The sequence below is a fragment of the Equus asinus genome, chromosome 29 (assembly GCF_041296235.1).
Source record: "Equus asinus isolate D_3611 breed Donkey chromosome 29, EquAss-T2T_v2, whole genome shotgun sequence".
NCBI lineage: Eukaryota > Metazoa > Chordata > Mammalia > Perissodactyla > Equidae > Equus > Equus asinus.
In genome coordinates this window covers 32,272,927-32,287,662 of record NC_091818.1, presented here as the reverse complement: position 1 = coordinate 32,287,662, position 14,736 = coordinate 32,272,927, and the positions used below count along the sequence as shown (strand labels likewise).

The window sequence follows — 14,736 nt, the reverse complement described above, 5'->3', positions numbered from 1 at the left end:
TCACTATTTGCTCATCTTCTCTCCCCGTGCTATTTAAGTACTATGAGTTTTACTTAACTGTTTCTGTAGTCATCATTCAGAGCCTCACCTGACACTGGAAATCACTGTAGCACCAATACTGTCCAATCAATGCTGTCACTGCTTAAGTATTTGATGCCCAAAAGGACGTCTCTTACTTAACTTACAACTTTCTAGGAGCGCTGCCCTCTGAAATAAAACCTCCTGTGTCCCACTGTGGATAAATCCTAGAAATATCTAGAAATTAACATCACAGACAACTGACAGCTGGACTTGTAGTCATACAAGTGTTAGTGGGTTTCATCTTACTCCAAGAGACTCTTGCCGAACTACATAAAAAAGTACCTTAGTGATGTCCTTCCTACTTTATTTTTTTCCATTTCATTTCCAATTGAATTGTAAAATATCAGAGGGTAAGGACTTCTAAGTAATCAAGTTTACCCAAACATATATTGTCCCCCTCCACACCAACTGTTTTTGTCTAATAAGTGCTCAGCATACTGTCTTTATACATCTGATGCTCAATATTTAGGATTTCAAGAGCGGAAAAGAGGCACATAGCTGTAGATGAAGGGAAGTGAGGAGGTACAATGGTCATCCAGGGGACGATGGATGGAATGTTCTAGCTGGAGAAAATGATTTAAACTGTTGAAGAATAGGAGATAACCTTGGAACAGGCACGCGAGGGAGGCAGGAAGGTTGTAAGGGCCAGACTCAGTAAATTTCGACTCCATACTCGGGGCAACAGGAAAATAGTAAACATTTTTCTGCAGAAGAGAAACATGAATAAAATGGTGTTTGAAGAGGGACATCATAGAAGAGAGCCTGGGTTCAAAGAAAAGACTATAACAGAGAGAGATAAAGACAAGCCGCCTTCAGCAAGCACCCTATGAGGGCTAAGGTATGCATGGTAGTGAGAATGAAGAGAAATGAATGAATGGATGTTTACGACATATCATGGGATGATCATTCTGGATTAAGGAGGTGAGCCCACTGTCATAAAAAGGATCCTTATAAGAGGGAGGCAGGAAGCTCAAAGTCAGAGGAGATGTGACAACCAATGATACCTTAACACAAGGCAATGTCTTCAGCCTTAACACAACTAAGTGATTCCCTTCCTTTCTCCATTATTTATCTACCTTTTGGCCAAAGCCTTGAAATCAACAAGGTTCAAGCTTCTCTCCACTTTTTATTTCGGTTCTTTGGGAGGATACCCCTGCCAGAACATTTCATTAACCTTCTTCTTCTCCCAGCCCGTGAGGTTTGAATTCCACGTCACGCCACCAAATCACCAGTGACCCCTTCGGCTCCCGTCCTGGGACCTGCCCAAAGGTCACATGCCCTCCCTCCTGGGGCTACAGTGAACTTAATTCTCTTTCTCCCAGTGACATGGAGACTGCAGGAGACCAAGTAGTTTCACTCTGCCTGTATTCCCCAACAGGTGCAATGTCAAGGATTATCCAGGTGTTTCCAAGCTGTTTCTGCCTTCTGACTGCATGGGGACTTCAGTAGTTCACAAGCCCTACCTGGAGATGGTGGGGCTCATTTGCCTAAGAGAGGCAGAGAAATATCAGAGGGCGTGTTGAGCCTCTCACACCTGGGAGGCCATTCAAAGTTGGGGAGTGGGGGGCCCTTATCATTTTATTATATCAAGGCACTGGGGGCTTATGATGACATCCAATCACAACTTTCTTTTACCTCATCTAGTTACAAACAGATACGTGTCTAGCCAGCCCTGGTGGCCTAAAGGTTAGCATCTGGCAATCTCACCCCCACAGCATGGGTTCATTTCCTGGTCAGGGAACCCCACCACCTGTCTGTCAGTTGTCATACTGTGGTGGCTGTGTGTTGCTGTGATGCTGAAAGCTCTGCCACTGGTATTTCAAATACCAGCAGGGTCACCCATGGTGGACAGGTTTCAGCAGAGTGTCCAGACTGATTAGGAAGAAGGACCTGGCCACCCACTTCCAAAAAAATTGGCCATGAAAACCCTATGAACAGCAGCGGGGCATTGTCTGATACAGAGCCCAAAGGTGAAGGGATGGCGCAAAAAGACCGGGCAGGGCTCCGCTCTGCTGTGCACAGGGTCGCTGGGAGTTAGAACCAACTCTGCAGCACTAACAACAACAAAAATTTATGTTTCTACAAAAGTCAGAGCAAAGCTTGAAAGCGAGGTTTCTAAAAGTGGCTTTTGGGAGAGGTTTGGTAGGCTCCACAGGTCCCTGCAGGTGTGAAGAACCCCAGCTCTGGAAGGCACAGAGTTTTATTTTACGAATAAAAGTCACAGCCCACTGGGCTCATCTGGAAAAACAAACAGCTTTTTTGGTGGTGGTAGTGGAGCTCTCTGAGGCCTTCCCCAAGGATCCCCAACATGGCTCCAATTTGCAAAATTTTGTTACACAGATGCAAAAACTCCATGCATTTCTCCAGATGTTAAATTCAGTAGCTTGGGGGGCTGGCCCCGTGGCCGAGTGGTTAAGTTCGCGCGCTCCGCTGCAGGCGGCCCAGTGTTTCGTTAGTTCGAATCCTGGGCGCGGACATGGCACTGCTCATCAGACCACGCTGAGGCAGCGTCCCACATGCCACAACTAGAAGAACCCACAACGAAGAATACACAGCTATATACCAGGGGGCTTTGGGGAGAAAAAGGAAAAAATAAAATCTTTAAAAAAAAAAAAAAAATTCAGTAGCTTGGTTCCCCAAAGTGGTCCAGACTGTACCATGACCCTGACGGTATGGGAGCATCTCTTTTCACAGTTCTTGGGGGTCAGGGTCTGTGTTAGTTTTCTATTGTTACTATCACATTACCACGACTCTAGCTTAAAACAACACAGATTTACTCTTCTCACAGTTCGGGAGGTCAGAAGCCCAAAATCAGTATCATTGGACTAAAGTCAAGATGTCCACAAGGCAGCATTCCTTCTGGAAGCTCTAGGGATGAATCCGTTTCCTTGTCTTGTCCAGCTTCTAGAGGCTGCTTGCATTCCTTGGCTCACGGCCCTTCTTCCGACTTCACAGCCATCAGTCTAACACCTTCAATCTCTCCCTCTCTGCTTCCATTGTCACATCTCTTCTGACTCCGATCTTCCTGACTCTGTTTTACAAAGATCCTTGTGATTATGTTGGGCCCACCTGGATAATCCAGAATAATCTTCCCATCTGAAGATCCCTAACTTAATTACCTCTGCAAAGTCCCATCTGCCACGTGAAGTAATATATTCATAGATTCAAAGGATTAGGACATGGACATCTTTGGGGGCCATTATTATACTTACCACGGGGCCTGTGTGGCTAGAGAGCACCATGACCTCAGGTCATTTAACTTCTTTCAGCTGGGCTTCCTCTTCTCCAGGACAAGGAGTATAAACTTGACCTCTAAGATCCTTCTGACAGATACAAATGCATCTATTTTGACCTAAAGACATCTATATACATGTGCTCTATCAATGCACCCGTAAGACTTCTGACTGTATGGATTATACGGTAGAGAAAGGACCTAAGCGGATACCCAGATTTTGAGTCCAGTTGACAGAGAACTTGAGGTATGCTGAGTTGGGGAAGGAGTGTGGAAGATGAGGAGCTTGAAACGGAGATGTCCAGTAGCTTGTTGGATACAAAGAAATAGAGCTAAGACACCAGGTCAAGGCAAGAGATGGAAAAGGTGGCGTCCTCCACATAAAAGGGTTTAATTACTGGAATCTGCAGAGATTAATGAATTCTGCAGGGAGTAAATTAAAGAAAAAAGAGCAAATGTTCGCAGACTAACTTGAATCCAAGAGGAACAGGAGCTGGCAAATAATTTCAGAGGCTCGATCAGAGGAAAGTGGGGTCATCTTAAATATGCTGATGGAACTGTTTGTTTCATGAGAACTTCTTACACAAAGCCCTCTCCAAAGTAGGTAATTGCCTCAAATTCTTCCTATCTACAAGTCTGACTTTACAAAAATAATGCTTTTCTTAATGTAGGGCATACTACTGGGTCACACTGTAGAATTTCTTTAAAAAATAATTATTCCATACAATTAATAGTCTATCTGGAGTGCTGAAGCTTAACTTTTAAAAATACATTTAAAATACATTCAGTTCCATGTTTGCTGGAACTGAACAATTTAGCCAGAACTATGGTCTTTAAAAGGTCTGATGTCATATTTGGTGAAATCAAGTGAAAATGACTTGTTTACAATATTAGTCTATAACTGGATATAAACAAATAATATGTAACTTGATATAGGATATAGACATATAAACTATAATAGCACTAATGAACTATATGATAATTTCCATCAGACATGTTTCATAAAAAGTACAAAAGGTAGGTTTCATCACAGGACAAATTCTTCCATCTAGATTTCTGAAATATTTTTTTATCCAACTTTTCCTTCAATATACAGTATTATACATGTCTGTTGTCTGTCCAACTTATTTCCATGTGCTTTCTCACTAAGCAGTATTTAGTAAAGTTACTAAATTAGTATTTACCAACAATAACAAAGATACACAGTTAGATTTAGAGAGGTATCAGTAATTTGTTCAAAATGAAGAGTTGATTAAAATTCAGAAAGCACTCTCATTTGCAAGCCATTAGTTTAGAAATCCATGCAGTATCTTTCTTCTTTTGGTTAGGATTTTACGCTAATAAGCTGTAAATTACAAAGTATTATAGGACAAGTACAAATAGGATACAAAAAATAGTTCATAAAGTCATTTCAAAGACTTTGCCAGAAATTCCCCAGGCATTGCTGTTGCTTTTGCATGGAGTTCCCACACCTGGCTTGCAGTGAAGCCCAGCGGCCTCTGGAAGTCCAAGTCTTCTGGTTTCCCAGGATGTGCGCCCATGAGTTTATTTAGATGTTAATGCTCTTAATATTCTGTCAGCATAAGTCATGCTTGTTGGCTGATCCTCCTGATATCTTACATCGCTTCACGGTCTTTCAACTGACCCCGGCGTTCCAATAACTGAAATTTGAGTTTAGCAGAGAACAGACCTCTCAGAGAGAAGGGAGACAGCCAACCATTCACCTCCCATGTTATGACAGATTGCAGCTTTTCTGAGATGAACACAAAGTTAGCACATCGTTGGAAAATACTTTCCTATTAGATAATGAGCAGCAAAGTAAAGATCATACACTAGAAGTCTGAGCATCAAGTCCTTAACCTAGCTCTCACCCTTCTTTTGGCACATAAAGAGAGTGCTGGTCTTTACAAATACATCTCCATAGAATACATCTGCACAGCTTACTGCTCTTCAAGGAGAGCCCCCCCTCCCCATCAGGCTGGCCTCAACGCACAGCTTGTAAGAGGTGGAGAAAGTCAAAATTAGGCAATACTTCTGAATAAAAGTTTCTGTAAAATTCCCAGGAATAAATTAGATCCTATAAGCATTTTAGAGAAACTTAGATTAAAAACACTTGATAAAAGCATGCAATCATCGTAAAAACAAAAAAAAAACATGCAATCATATTCTAGAGCAAGTCCAAATTCATGATTCACAAAGTCAAGCCTCGCTGTGACAACAAACTGTTGCCTTTGAAATCCCTTTGCTGATTCAAAGCAGCTACAGTAAGAAGAGAGAATCTGAAGCCAAACATTAAATTTTATCTTGAATATATAAAGAGCAAACTAACGCCAAGAAATTTTGCAGATGTTAATTTCCTCAGAAGACATAATCAAGATTCATTTCATAAAGAAGTTGTCATCTAGTCACAGGAATCCAATTCGATTACCAGACTATATGATTGGTGTGTCTGAGGTCTCCAAGCGGTTTTTCCTAAGTAATTTCTAAACTCTGTGGGCGCACAATGTCTGTGTGTGCACAACGCACATTCAAAGTATGATTCAAGCAACAGTTCCCATAGAAAAGCAAAACTCTTATAAATCGGGTTTCGGAGAAGGTAATCACTGAAGTTTTCTTAAATTAAATTAAATGCATGCTAACAATGAAGACCACATGTTGCACTATAGCATATTATTAGTATTAGCCCACCTGCAGTCCTTCACCGGCTCAGCACTGACTATGTGCAAAATAATGTACAACCTGCTGCGGAAAATGGAAAGTGAAATCAGAGATAGCATTTGTCTTCATTGTGCACGTGATCCAGGGGGGTAGAGAAGACGTGAATTAAAACACTACATCACACAGTAAGTGTCAAGATGATTTAAAGAAATCAGGGAAGTGAGGGCGACCTTCGACTGTCAAAAGAGCAATTGTCCATTCCCTTAAAAATGGTACTAGCTCAAAACCCAGATGCCAGGTAGTGAGACCCTGACTTCTGGTAGCGCTCCTGGATTCAACTGTTTAAAAAGCCATCCTACCCAATCAAGGAAGTAATCTAGGGGGAATGACTATTTCAAGATATTTGATCTTCCACTCAAGCCATACCATATGCCACAATACTCCTAGCCATGGCCTAAAAATCCTCACAGGTTGACCACTTCTCAACCACTTCCCAGATTACTCCATTTCTGAGAGTTCAGTTACCCGATCTGATTTTTAGCAGAAAGATCCCTGTAAAGCGTGGTCTTCAACCTAAAGCCAGTAGGTTTTTTCACAACTTTTTTTTTTCAGTTGAGGCCAAGGCGTTCACTGTTTTATAAATGTATGAACTTAATGTTTCCATATATTGCTATTTCAAGTGCCAAACAAAAAATTCAACTGTTCTTCGGAATTAGTGGCTTTGCTCAAACACAAATGTCATATTCATTAAAATAGCTGATTCAAAGAGCAGCCCCGGTATTAATGAAAGACGCTTCAATCCAACACCGATGATCTAATGTCCTAAACATTTGTTTCCTACATGAAGAGACATATGGGTCCTTTTGTACCTTCTCAGTGTCCCCCCTTCTATAACACACATTACTAAATTTATGCACAATTCAGAATAGTCATATTATACCAGAGCTATAAAAAACCAACGCATTAAAGAGATGCCAGCATATGATACAGCAAGCGATGGAGATGAAAACCTTCAATTCAACATGTAGGTAACAAACCAAACCCCGCAGACTGTGGGTAAAACGTCCCTTTCCTGTCACAACATCAGGGGTGGAAGTCCATCCAGGCTTCTCTGCTCCTGGGTACCCCCCGGGGTTCTGAACATTGATGGAAGGGGAGGGGGCTGGCACGAGGAAAGGGCCTAAGTTGGGGCGAGCAAGAAGACGCTGGGATGGAGCGCTCCTGGTTCCTTCCATCGGCAGGGCCGACTTTAAGAGGAGTGGACACGGGTAAGGAGTCTGGGGTCTACAGGGCTGCAGGGAAGCCCTCGCAGGGGACCTGAGAGGCTGGAGGGAGGCCTGGCAGCAGTGTCCCGGGTGGATGCAGATGCTCATCTGTGGCCGCCTCACTCACCCTTTGGAAAAGGCAGGCAATACAGAACCACTGGATTTTGTCTCCACAAACGCGTGCAAAGGAAGCTTCGGGGTTCCCCCCAAATAAATTCTTATTTTAAAAACAAAAGACAGGCTTGAGGCCATTCTCAGTGGCGACCACATTACTCCCAAGGCTGGTAAGCAGATTTGCAGAGGCCAAAGATTAGACAAAAGGCATGAGCTGGAGACATACAGACCTGGAAATGATTATTTTTTTTTTTTAAGTGATTAGGGCCTCTCAGTTCCAATGCTTTCTCCCCTTCCGGGGTGATTCCTGGGTCGCTGAGCAAATGCCTTAAGGCCTGAAAAAGACGTCTGATGGAGAGGAGGCAGAGACCCCGAAAGTTTCCCAAACTGCGGCAGGCTGGTGGCGGGCAGCGGCCGGGGACCTCGGGGTCCCGGGGCGCAGGGGGCACCCCAGGGGCGGCAGCCACCCGCTCGCCGGCCACAACAAAAGGGCCGAGCGCAGCAGCCTTCGCGCTCGGGCTTCCAGGACCCGAGCCCCGAGGGGACAGCGGGCGGCGGCGACCCCGGGGCGCCCCTCTCGCCGGGGCGAAGGGGGAGATGCAGCCGCGTGTCGGTGCCGCGGCATAAAGGAAAGGATCTTCGGGTGCAGCCAAACGCGCCACCGAAGCAGCAACAGCTGGTGCCACCCGCACCCCCTCCGGCCTCTCGGGAGCATCTCCCCGGCCTCTGGGCGCCGCGGGCGGCGCTGCCCCCTCGGGAGCGCGGCGCGTGGGCTGCAGGCCCGGCGACTACGGTCGGGCTCCGGCCGCCGCGACACAATGCGGCCCGGGAGCCTCCCGCCCGCCGCCGCCTCTGCGGCAGGCCCCGGCCGACACAAAGCCCGCCGCCGCCGGCCCCGCGCACCGACCTTGGGCTCCGGCGCCCGGCTCCCGCAGCGTCTTGGTCACCGCCTTCCAGACGTGGCAGCCCAGCAAGCAGAGCAGGAGCGCCGCGGACCTGCTCATCTCCGCGCCGCGGGGCCCCGGGCGGCTCGGGCTGGCCGAGCACCGGGACGAGCGGCGCGTCAGGGGCGGCCGGGCGCCGCGCCTCCCTCCATGTCGCCTGGCTCCGCGCGCGCCGGGCCCGCCGCCCGATTGGCCGCGCCCCCGCCCGGCGCGGCGCCGGGCTCCGCAGCCCCCGGCCGCTCCCTCCTCCGCGCGCCCCGGTGGGTTTCCCCGAAGCGCCGCCGCCGCGCCGCCGCCAACTCCTTAACCCCTTCGTGTCCCCGCCCCGCCGCGGGCGGCGCCCAGCCCCGGGCCGTGGTGCCACCTGGCGGCCGCGCGCCCCGAGCCCCTCGTTGCCACCCCGCGCGCCACCCCAAAGAGAGCCGTGAACGCGACCTTTGGCACCGAGACAGCCGCAGCGTCCCCCGATTCCCCGCTGCTTTGGAGGAAAAACACCTGCCATTCAGGACTGTGGCCTTGGCATCTGGCTAATTTGTGTCTCGGGGGGGACCTCCCTGCTTTTCTTCAGTGTAGCGCCACCCTACAGCTATTCCTGTCCCCATCCATCTATGTTCCCCAGGGTCGATTTGACACCCAACGTTGAAGGTCAGCGGGACAGAATCCTAAGCCTGTACAAACTATAGTAGGCCCTCAGTGTGGCACTGTTGACCAACGAACATCTCCAGGGTGAATTGTGCATGGATAGCTCTAGAAGGTTAGGGTGGGGAAGAAGTGTACATTTATACTGAGGCCCTAAGTACTTTTTTTTTCCCTTTGGTAATCACGATATATGATCTAAGGGGTGGGTAGTGTTATCCGCATTTGCAGATGGGAACGTAGAGGCCAAAGAGAGTTAAAGAATTTGTCCTTAGCACGCAGCTGGTCAGTGGCAGAGTCAAGGTTTGAATAAAACAATCAATCTGGCCCCAAGGTCGAATCTTTTTGCAAAACCCTCAGGCTGCCCTTAAGCGGAGGTGTACCCATCCCCACCCCAACTTGCCCCTGTATGTGTGCCTTCCTCCATACAACCCTCACGTCCCTCTGACTCTCTCCACCCCACGTCCCAACCAGCACTGCAGTGACCCTGGGACCTCTGCAGGGGACGCAGAATCCCTGGTATGCCCGGTGCTGCCTCCAGAACATTGGGCCAGAGGAGGGTTATTACTGTAATTTTATTAATTGGGCATTAAAGCATGGCAGGCACTGTACCAAAAAGAGAATGAAGGATGGCTCTTGCCCAGTTGGCTTATAATAGACAAATTATTGTGAGACACAATAAGAACCAGGAGGTGGAGAAGCCCATATGGGTTTTATTGTTACCCTCCAGACCAATGCTACAATTAGTGCAAATTGTGCACCTGCACAGGGTGGCAGGTAGTCAGGAAGGCAGGAAGAAAACCTACAATTAGGGACTGCCTGATCACTCCTCCTCTTTGACTTCCAGCGTCAAAGCCTTAGGGTGGTTCCAGGGTCCACCTCAGAGCCAGGGGAGGGAAGCAAAAGGGATGTCAGTCTCGCTCAGCCCTCAACTCCAGCCTGGGCATCAGCCCACAGGAGCAGAGTCCAGGCCAGCTAGATTGCTGGGTGGAACATGGCTTCATGGAGCAGTGTGGCCTGAAAGTTTTCAAGTCACTTTCTTGGGGTAGGGAGCTGCTTCTACGAGAAGTAGCGTTAAGACCATCCCCGAGTTGAAACTCCTCACTTCCTAGCTTTTGAGGATGTGGCTTTGTCAGGGATGTTGGTTATGAGATAGGACTAGCCCAAGCAAAAAAAAAATAAGCCAGAATTTACCTGGGTAGCATTATTATTCCTATTTTACAGATCAGATCAAACTGAGGGTCGGTGACAAATAATTTGCCCAAAATATCTAGATCTGATGACAGCAAAGTCAAATTCCCTCTACCAAGTTACCTCCAAGAATAAATTTCATGCAAATCATTCAAGTTGCCTCTTATTGTGTCCAAATTGTTTTTTAAAATCTGTTCTAATCCCAGTAAGGTCTGAATCTAGTTAATAGTATCTAGTGAATGGTATCATGCCAATGTCTGTTTCCTGGTTTTGATAATGTACTATAGTTATATAACGTGTTACAAGTGGGGAACGCTGAGGGGAGCTGGGTGTAAGGAGCCTCTCTAGTATTTTTCTAATTTCTTGTGAGTCTATAATTATTTCAAACTAAAAAGCATAAAAAAGCAAAAAGCCCTATTCTATACCATTTTTTCTCAGACAGCTCTCAGTGTCCTAGTAGAGTCCTAGAACTTTTAAGAGAGGGAGAAGTCTTAGTAAACATTAAGTGATTAGTCAGATCAAGTCCGGGTTGCAATCATGACTGTAGATGCTCAGGTATAATGGTTGTTATTGTGTGTGTAACAAAATTTCTGTGGGTGACATAGCATTTTAGACGTTTAGTACCTTTGTAGCAACATTGAGGCTTGTATAAATAGTTTCAGAACCCCCCCCCACCAGGCCCATTTTGCAGATGCCCCTTTTGCAACATGAAGAGGTTAAATGCTTTGCACAGTACATCCTGCAAGCAAGTCTCAAAGCCAAGACGAGAGCTGGGGCTCCCGCGAGCATTCTCTCATCACATGGATGTTTTCCAACTGCTTCGGTAGGAGGCTGACAAAGTGTGAATTCTGCTAAATCACCCAAACAAGTTCACCTGCATAACATCTGCCCAGAATTATGTAAGAATTAAATAATCACTTTTCTCCTCTTCTGGAATAAAAGAACGTGGTTTACCTTTTCTCATGTTCCAATAATCAGACTCCCACTTAGTAACTGTGGGGGAAAAAAAATCACTGCTGGAGAGGGAGTGTTTGCAGAACAATGGAAATTAGAAGTGTTCTTTCCTTCTAGAACTTTTCCTGTTGCTCTTATTAAAGTCTCCCATTGTTTGACTGGAGATGAATTATGACTGTACTTATTTGAAATTGCTTAGAAGTTGCCTGGCTGGGCAGCATTTGATTTCAATTTTCCAGCCCTCTGCCAAAAGCAGTGATGCCATCTCCAGAACTTTTCCTGTCTGAATTTTCCAGAGACCTTGATTTCAGAGGCTCTGTGTCAAGGTTTATTAGCTTAAGATTATTAATTTATTCGATTGAAATCTTTCCTAATGTTGGTGCCCATGTGGGGGAGTTTTAATTGTCTGAATTTACTTCAAGAGGTTTTGTCCTTCTTTCTGCCCTTTCTCCTCCTGTCCTTCCGTCTCCCGCATCCCCCCATCCACTCCTCAGTAAGAAGCTGTCTGTGAACAACAAACTTTTTATGAGGTTTGCATAGACGAGGAAGTGTCATGGACATTCCTACTTATTTGCTGATGCTTTTATTAAAGTTAGATAAAATGTAGCCATAGGTGGAAATTGCAAGGGCTCAGCATTTCTTCAGAACCCATTTGCCATATCCATTTGAAAAAGAAAAAAAAAAGGTGAAGAAATTACTGAAACAGAACCGATGTGTTTCATTTAACCCTGACACTCCAGCACTTTCTCCTCTACTGTGGCTCAGCACCCATATGCCAAGCCACATGACTTTCCAACAAGATCTTTCAAAAACATTCTTCCTAGGGTTTTTTTCCCCTGGATCCTCCTTTCTCTCATTCAGGTTCTCGGCCAGGAGAGGCATCTTCTTAAGGAAGTAATTCAGAGAGTGGATGTCTGATGTGAGCCTCATGTGGGAAGTTGCAAATGTACGTTAGCCTACAGGAGTGAAGCCCTGGTGGTGTAATTTCACCCTATGACTGTTCTACTTCAGGAGTCCAGGACACAACAGCTCTTGGCCGTTGGAAAGAATATTCAGAGGCTAGCGACTAACCAAGAATCCGGTTGCCTGGCAATACATCTTAGGTCATTGTTCTCTTTTGGTGAGCCTGTTCCATTAGAACAAGAAGTTTCAGCTCAGCCCTTTGCTGGCCATTGGTCTACAGTCATGCGGTCAAGGAGAGCTCAAGGAGAGTGGGCATCGAAGCTTCTACTCTCTAACTGGAAGAAATGTCTGTCTGTGACTACTGGATCTGCCTTCAGAGACTTAGAAGGGACATCAAGCCAAGCAGAAAATACAAATTTTTGTTTCATAGAAAGCTTAAAGAGTTAGGGAAAAGACAGGAAGATAATGGAGAAAATGGAGAAGGGTATTAGCATTCATTGAACTCTTGCTCTGTGGCTCATTTTGTACCTAAAACAGAGAAGAAAGCTTTGCTGTGCCAGAGGCCCTAAATTCCTCTCATCTACAGTAAATTTCCAGGTGAACTCTTTGAGTGACACTTTCTTATTCTTTTCTTTTCCTTTGTGTTCATTTCCCTTCCATTTAATTTCGAGGCTCTTGACCCAAAGCTACATGATGCTACCACATTTCTCTTAATGTCCTAGTCCTGTGTAATTATTAAACAAAGGGTCTTGCCCTCCAAAAGGTCCCTTCATTACAGGCCGCATAAACATGGAAATGGGGGTGAGGAAGTGATCTGTCTGCGTAAATAATGCAGTCAGTTTAGATGCATTGATTTTGAATGTATATGGTCTTAGGAGACCGTTTTCTGTATAAAATGGAAGAGTTGAATGGACTGTATTGCCCCGTACCCTCTGAAGCTTCTCTCTGATGAGTCTTAACAAGAATGCATTTGGCTTCTGGTATTCTCTTCTATTATCACCTTCTAAAGAGATGGAGACTTTTGTGGCCAAAAGAAAATTCATTGGTATATATTTTAAAGTTTCATGAAAATTTTAGTAAATATGTTATGGTTGTATTCTTCTGAAATCTTCAGAAAGTAAATGAGAAAAGAAAAAAGACCAAGTAAACATCAGCCCAAGCTGGGTGAAAACCAATGGTTTTCTTCAAAAAGGGAAGAAGAGGGGAAAAAAATCATTCCTTCATAATCCTTGAAAGGCCTGGTTTTATGTCTAAATATGGGAGTCATTGGTTTCACAAAATGCATTTTGTGTCTCAAATGTTTATTTGTCAGTCAGTGGCATTTCTCAGCTAATGTTATAAATTCTGGTTGTTAACCCCTCTGCCCAGTAATGTGTCTGAATGCAGGGCAAACAGTTCCAATATAAATATGCCTGAACTCTGTTTATGCTTTTGCTAAATGGATATTTATTTCTGAGAGTCATGGGGTGGACAGACAGAAGTTCTTCATGTAGGGAGCGGTAGTTCTTGATGTGATGGCTAATTTTACGTGTCAACTTGACTGGGCTAAGGGATGCCCAGACAGCTGATAAAATGCTGTTTCTGGGTGTGTCTGTGAGGGTGTTTCCAGAAGAGATTAGCATCTGAATTGGTGAACTGAGTAAAGCAGCATCCCTCACCAATGTGGGTGGGCATCATCCAATCCTTTGAGCATGAACAGAACAAAAATGTAGAGGAAGGGTGAATTTGCTCTCTCTGAGCTGAAACATCCCTCTTCTCCCGCCCTCAGACATCAGCGCTTCTGGTGATGGAGGGGACTCTAGATTGGGACTACCATTGGCTCCCCTGGTCCTCAGGCCTTCAGGTTCGAACCAGAACTACACCACTGGCTTTCCTGGGCCTCCAGCTTCCAGATGGCAGATCATGGGATTTCTCAGCTATCACCCCAGTTCCATAATCGTATGAGCCAATTCCTCATAATAAATGTCTATTTATATCTTTCATTCTATATGTTATATATAGATATAAATAGAGTCACACCTCTAAGGTGACCTCCAAGCCCTCAGTGCTATTTCTCTGGAGAACCCTGACTAACACACTTGGGAACTATGGGTCTTCCACTGATTTGGAAATAAAGAAGTAATAGATTAAAAACTTGAATAGCCATGGTGAGAAAGGGTTTTTCCTTTTTCTGAACATAGGTTAGAGCCTCCATCAGTAAGGGCTCAGTTGATGGAAAGAGAAATGTCTCCAGCTCTTTAAGGAGATGTTCGACGGGAATTAGGTGCTCAGGAAACCCGTGTAAGGGCTGGAGGAGGGGGCTCCAGGCGAGGCCTTGGGACAGCTTTCCATAGCAGCACTGCCCCCTGGGGAGCTGCTGTTGGACACGAAGCTGCACTGTTGCTGGGGCCAGGGATCAGGAAGCAGCGCTTCTCTCTGACCTCACGCCAGTGTCCTTGCTAGACACAAGGAAGCTGCCTCTGCAGAAAAGCCCAGAACTTCCAGGCCAGTGCTGGTCACAGCCGGGAGACAGCCATGTCTCACTTTCGCCTTCCAAATCTCTACCAACGGCATCTAATTGGCAGAACCGAACTCCCACCCAGAAGCCTGGCTGTGAGGAAGTCTGGAAGTATCATTAAAGGAAAAAAAAAAATCCAACTTCTGGAGTGTACCATCAGCATTCCAGGAGGAGATGGCATAGACGCTGACGGCCAGTTTACCATATCACCACAGAGCCCTAGAACCTAGCTGTTGGATATTCTACCTGGGATATCACCCA

The 14,736-nt window shown here is 45.8% G+C and overlaps 1 protein-coding gene across 1 annotated transcript in view; it reads right to left on the bottom strand.

The window, feature by feature from the left end:
* Positions 1 to 8,578, bottom strand: part of FAM171A1 (family with sequence similarity 171 member A1) — a 132,176-nt gene extending 123,598 nt beyond the window's left edge. The window contains exon 1 of the mRNA XM_044762108.2: positions 8,258 to 8,578. Coding sequence (XP_044618043.1) covers positions 8,258 to 8,354 — 97 coding nt within the window. The 5' untranslated portion in view covers positions 8,355 to 8,578. The remainder of the gene's footprint in view (positions 1 to 8,257) is intronic.
* Between the last annotated feature and the right edge of the window lie 6,158 nt (positions 8,579 to 14,736).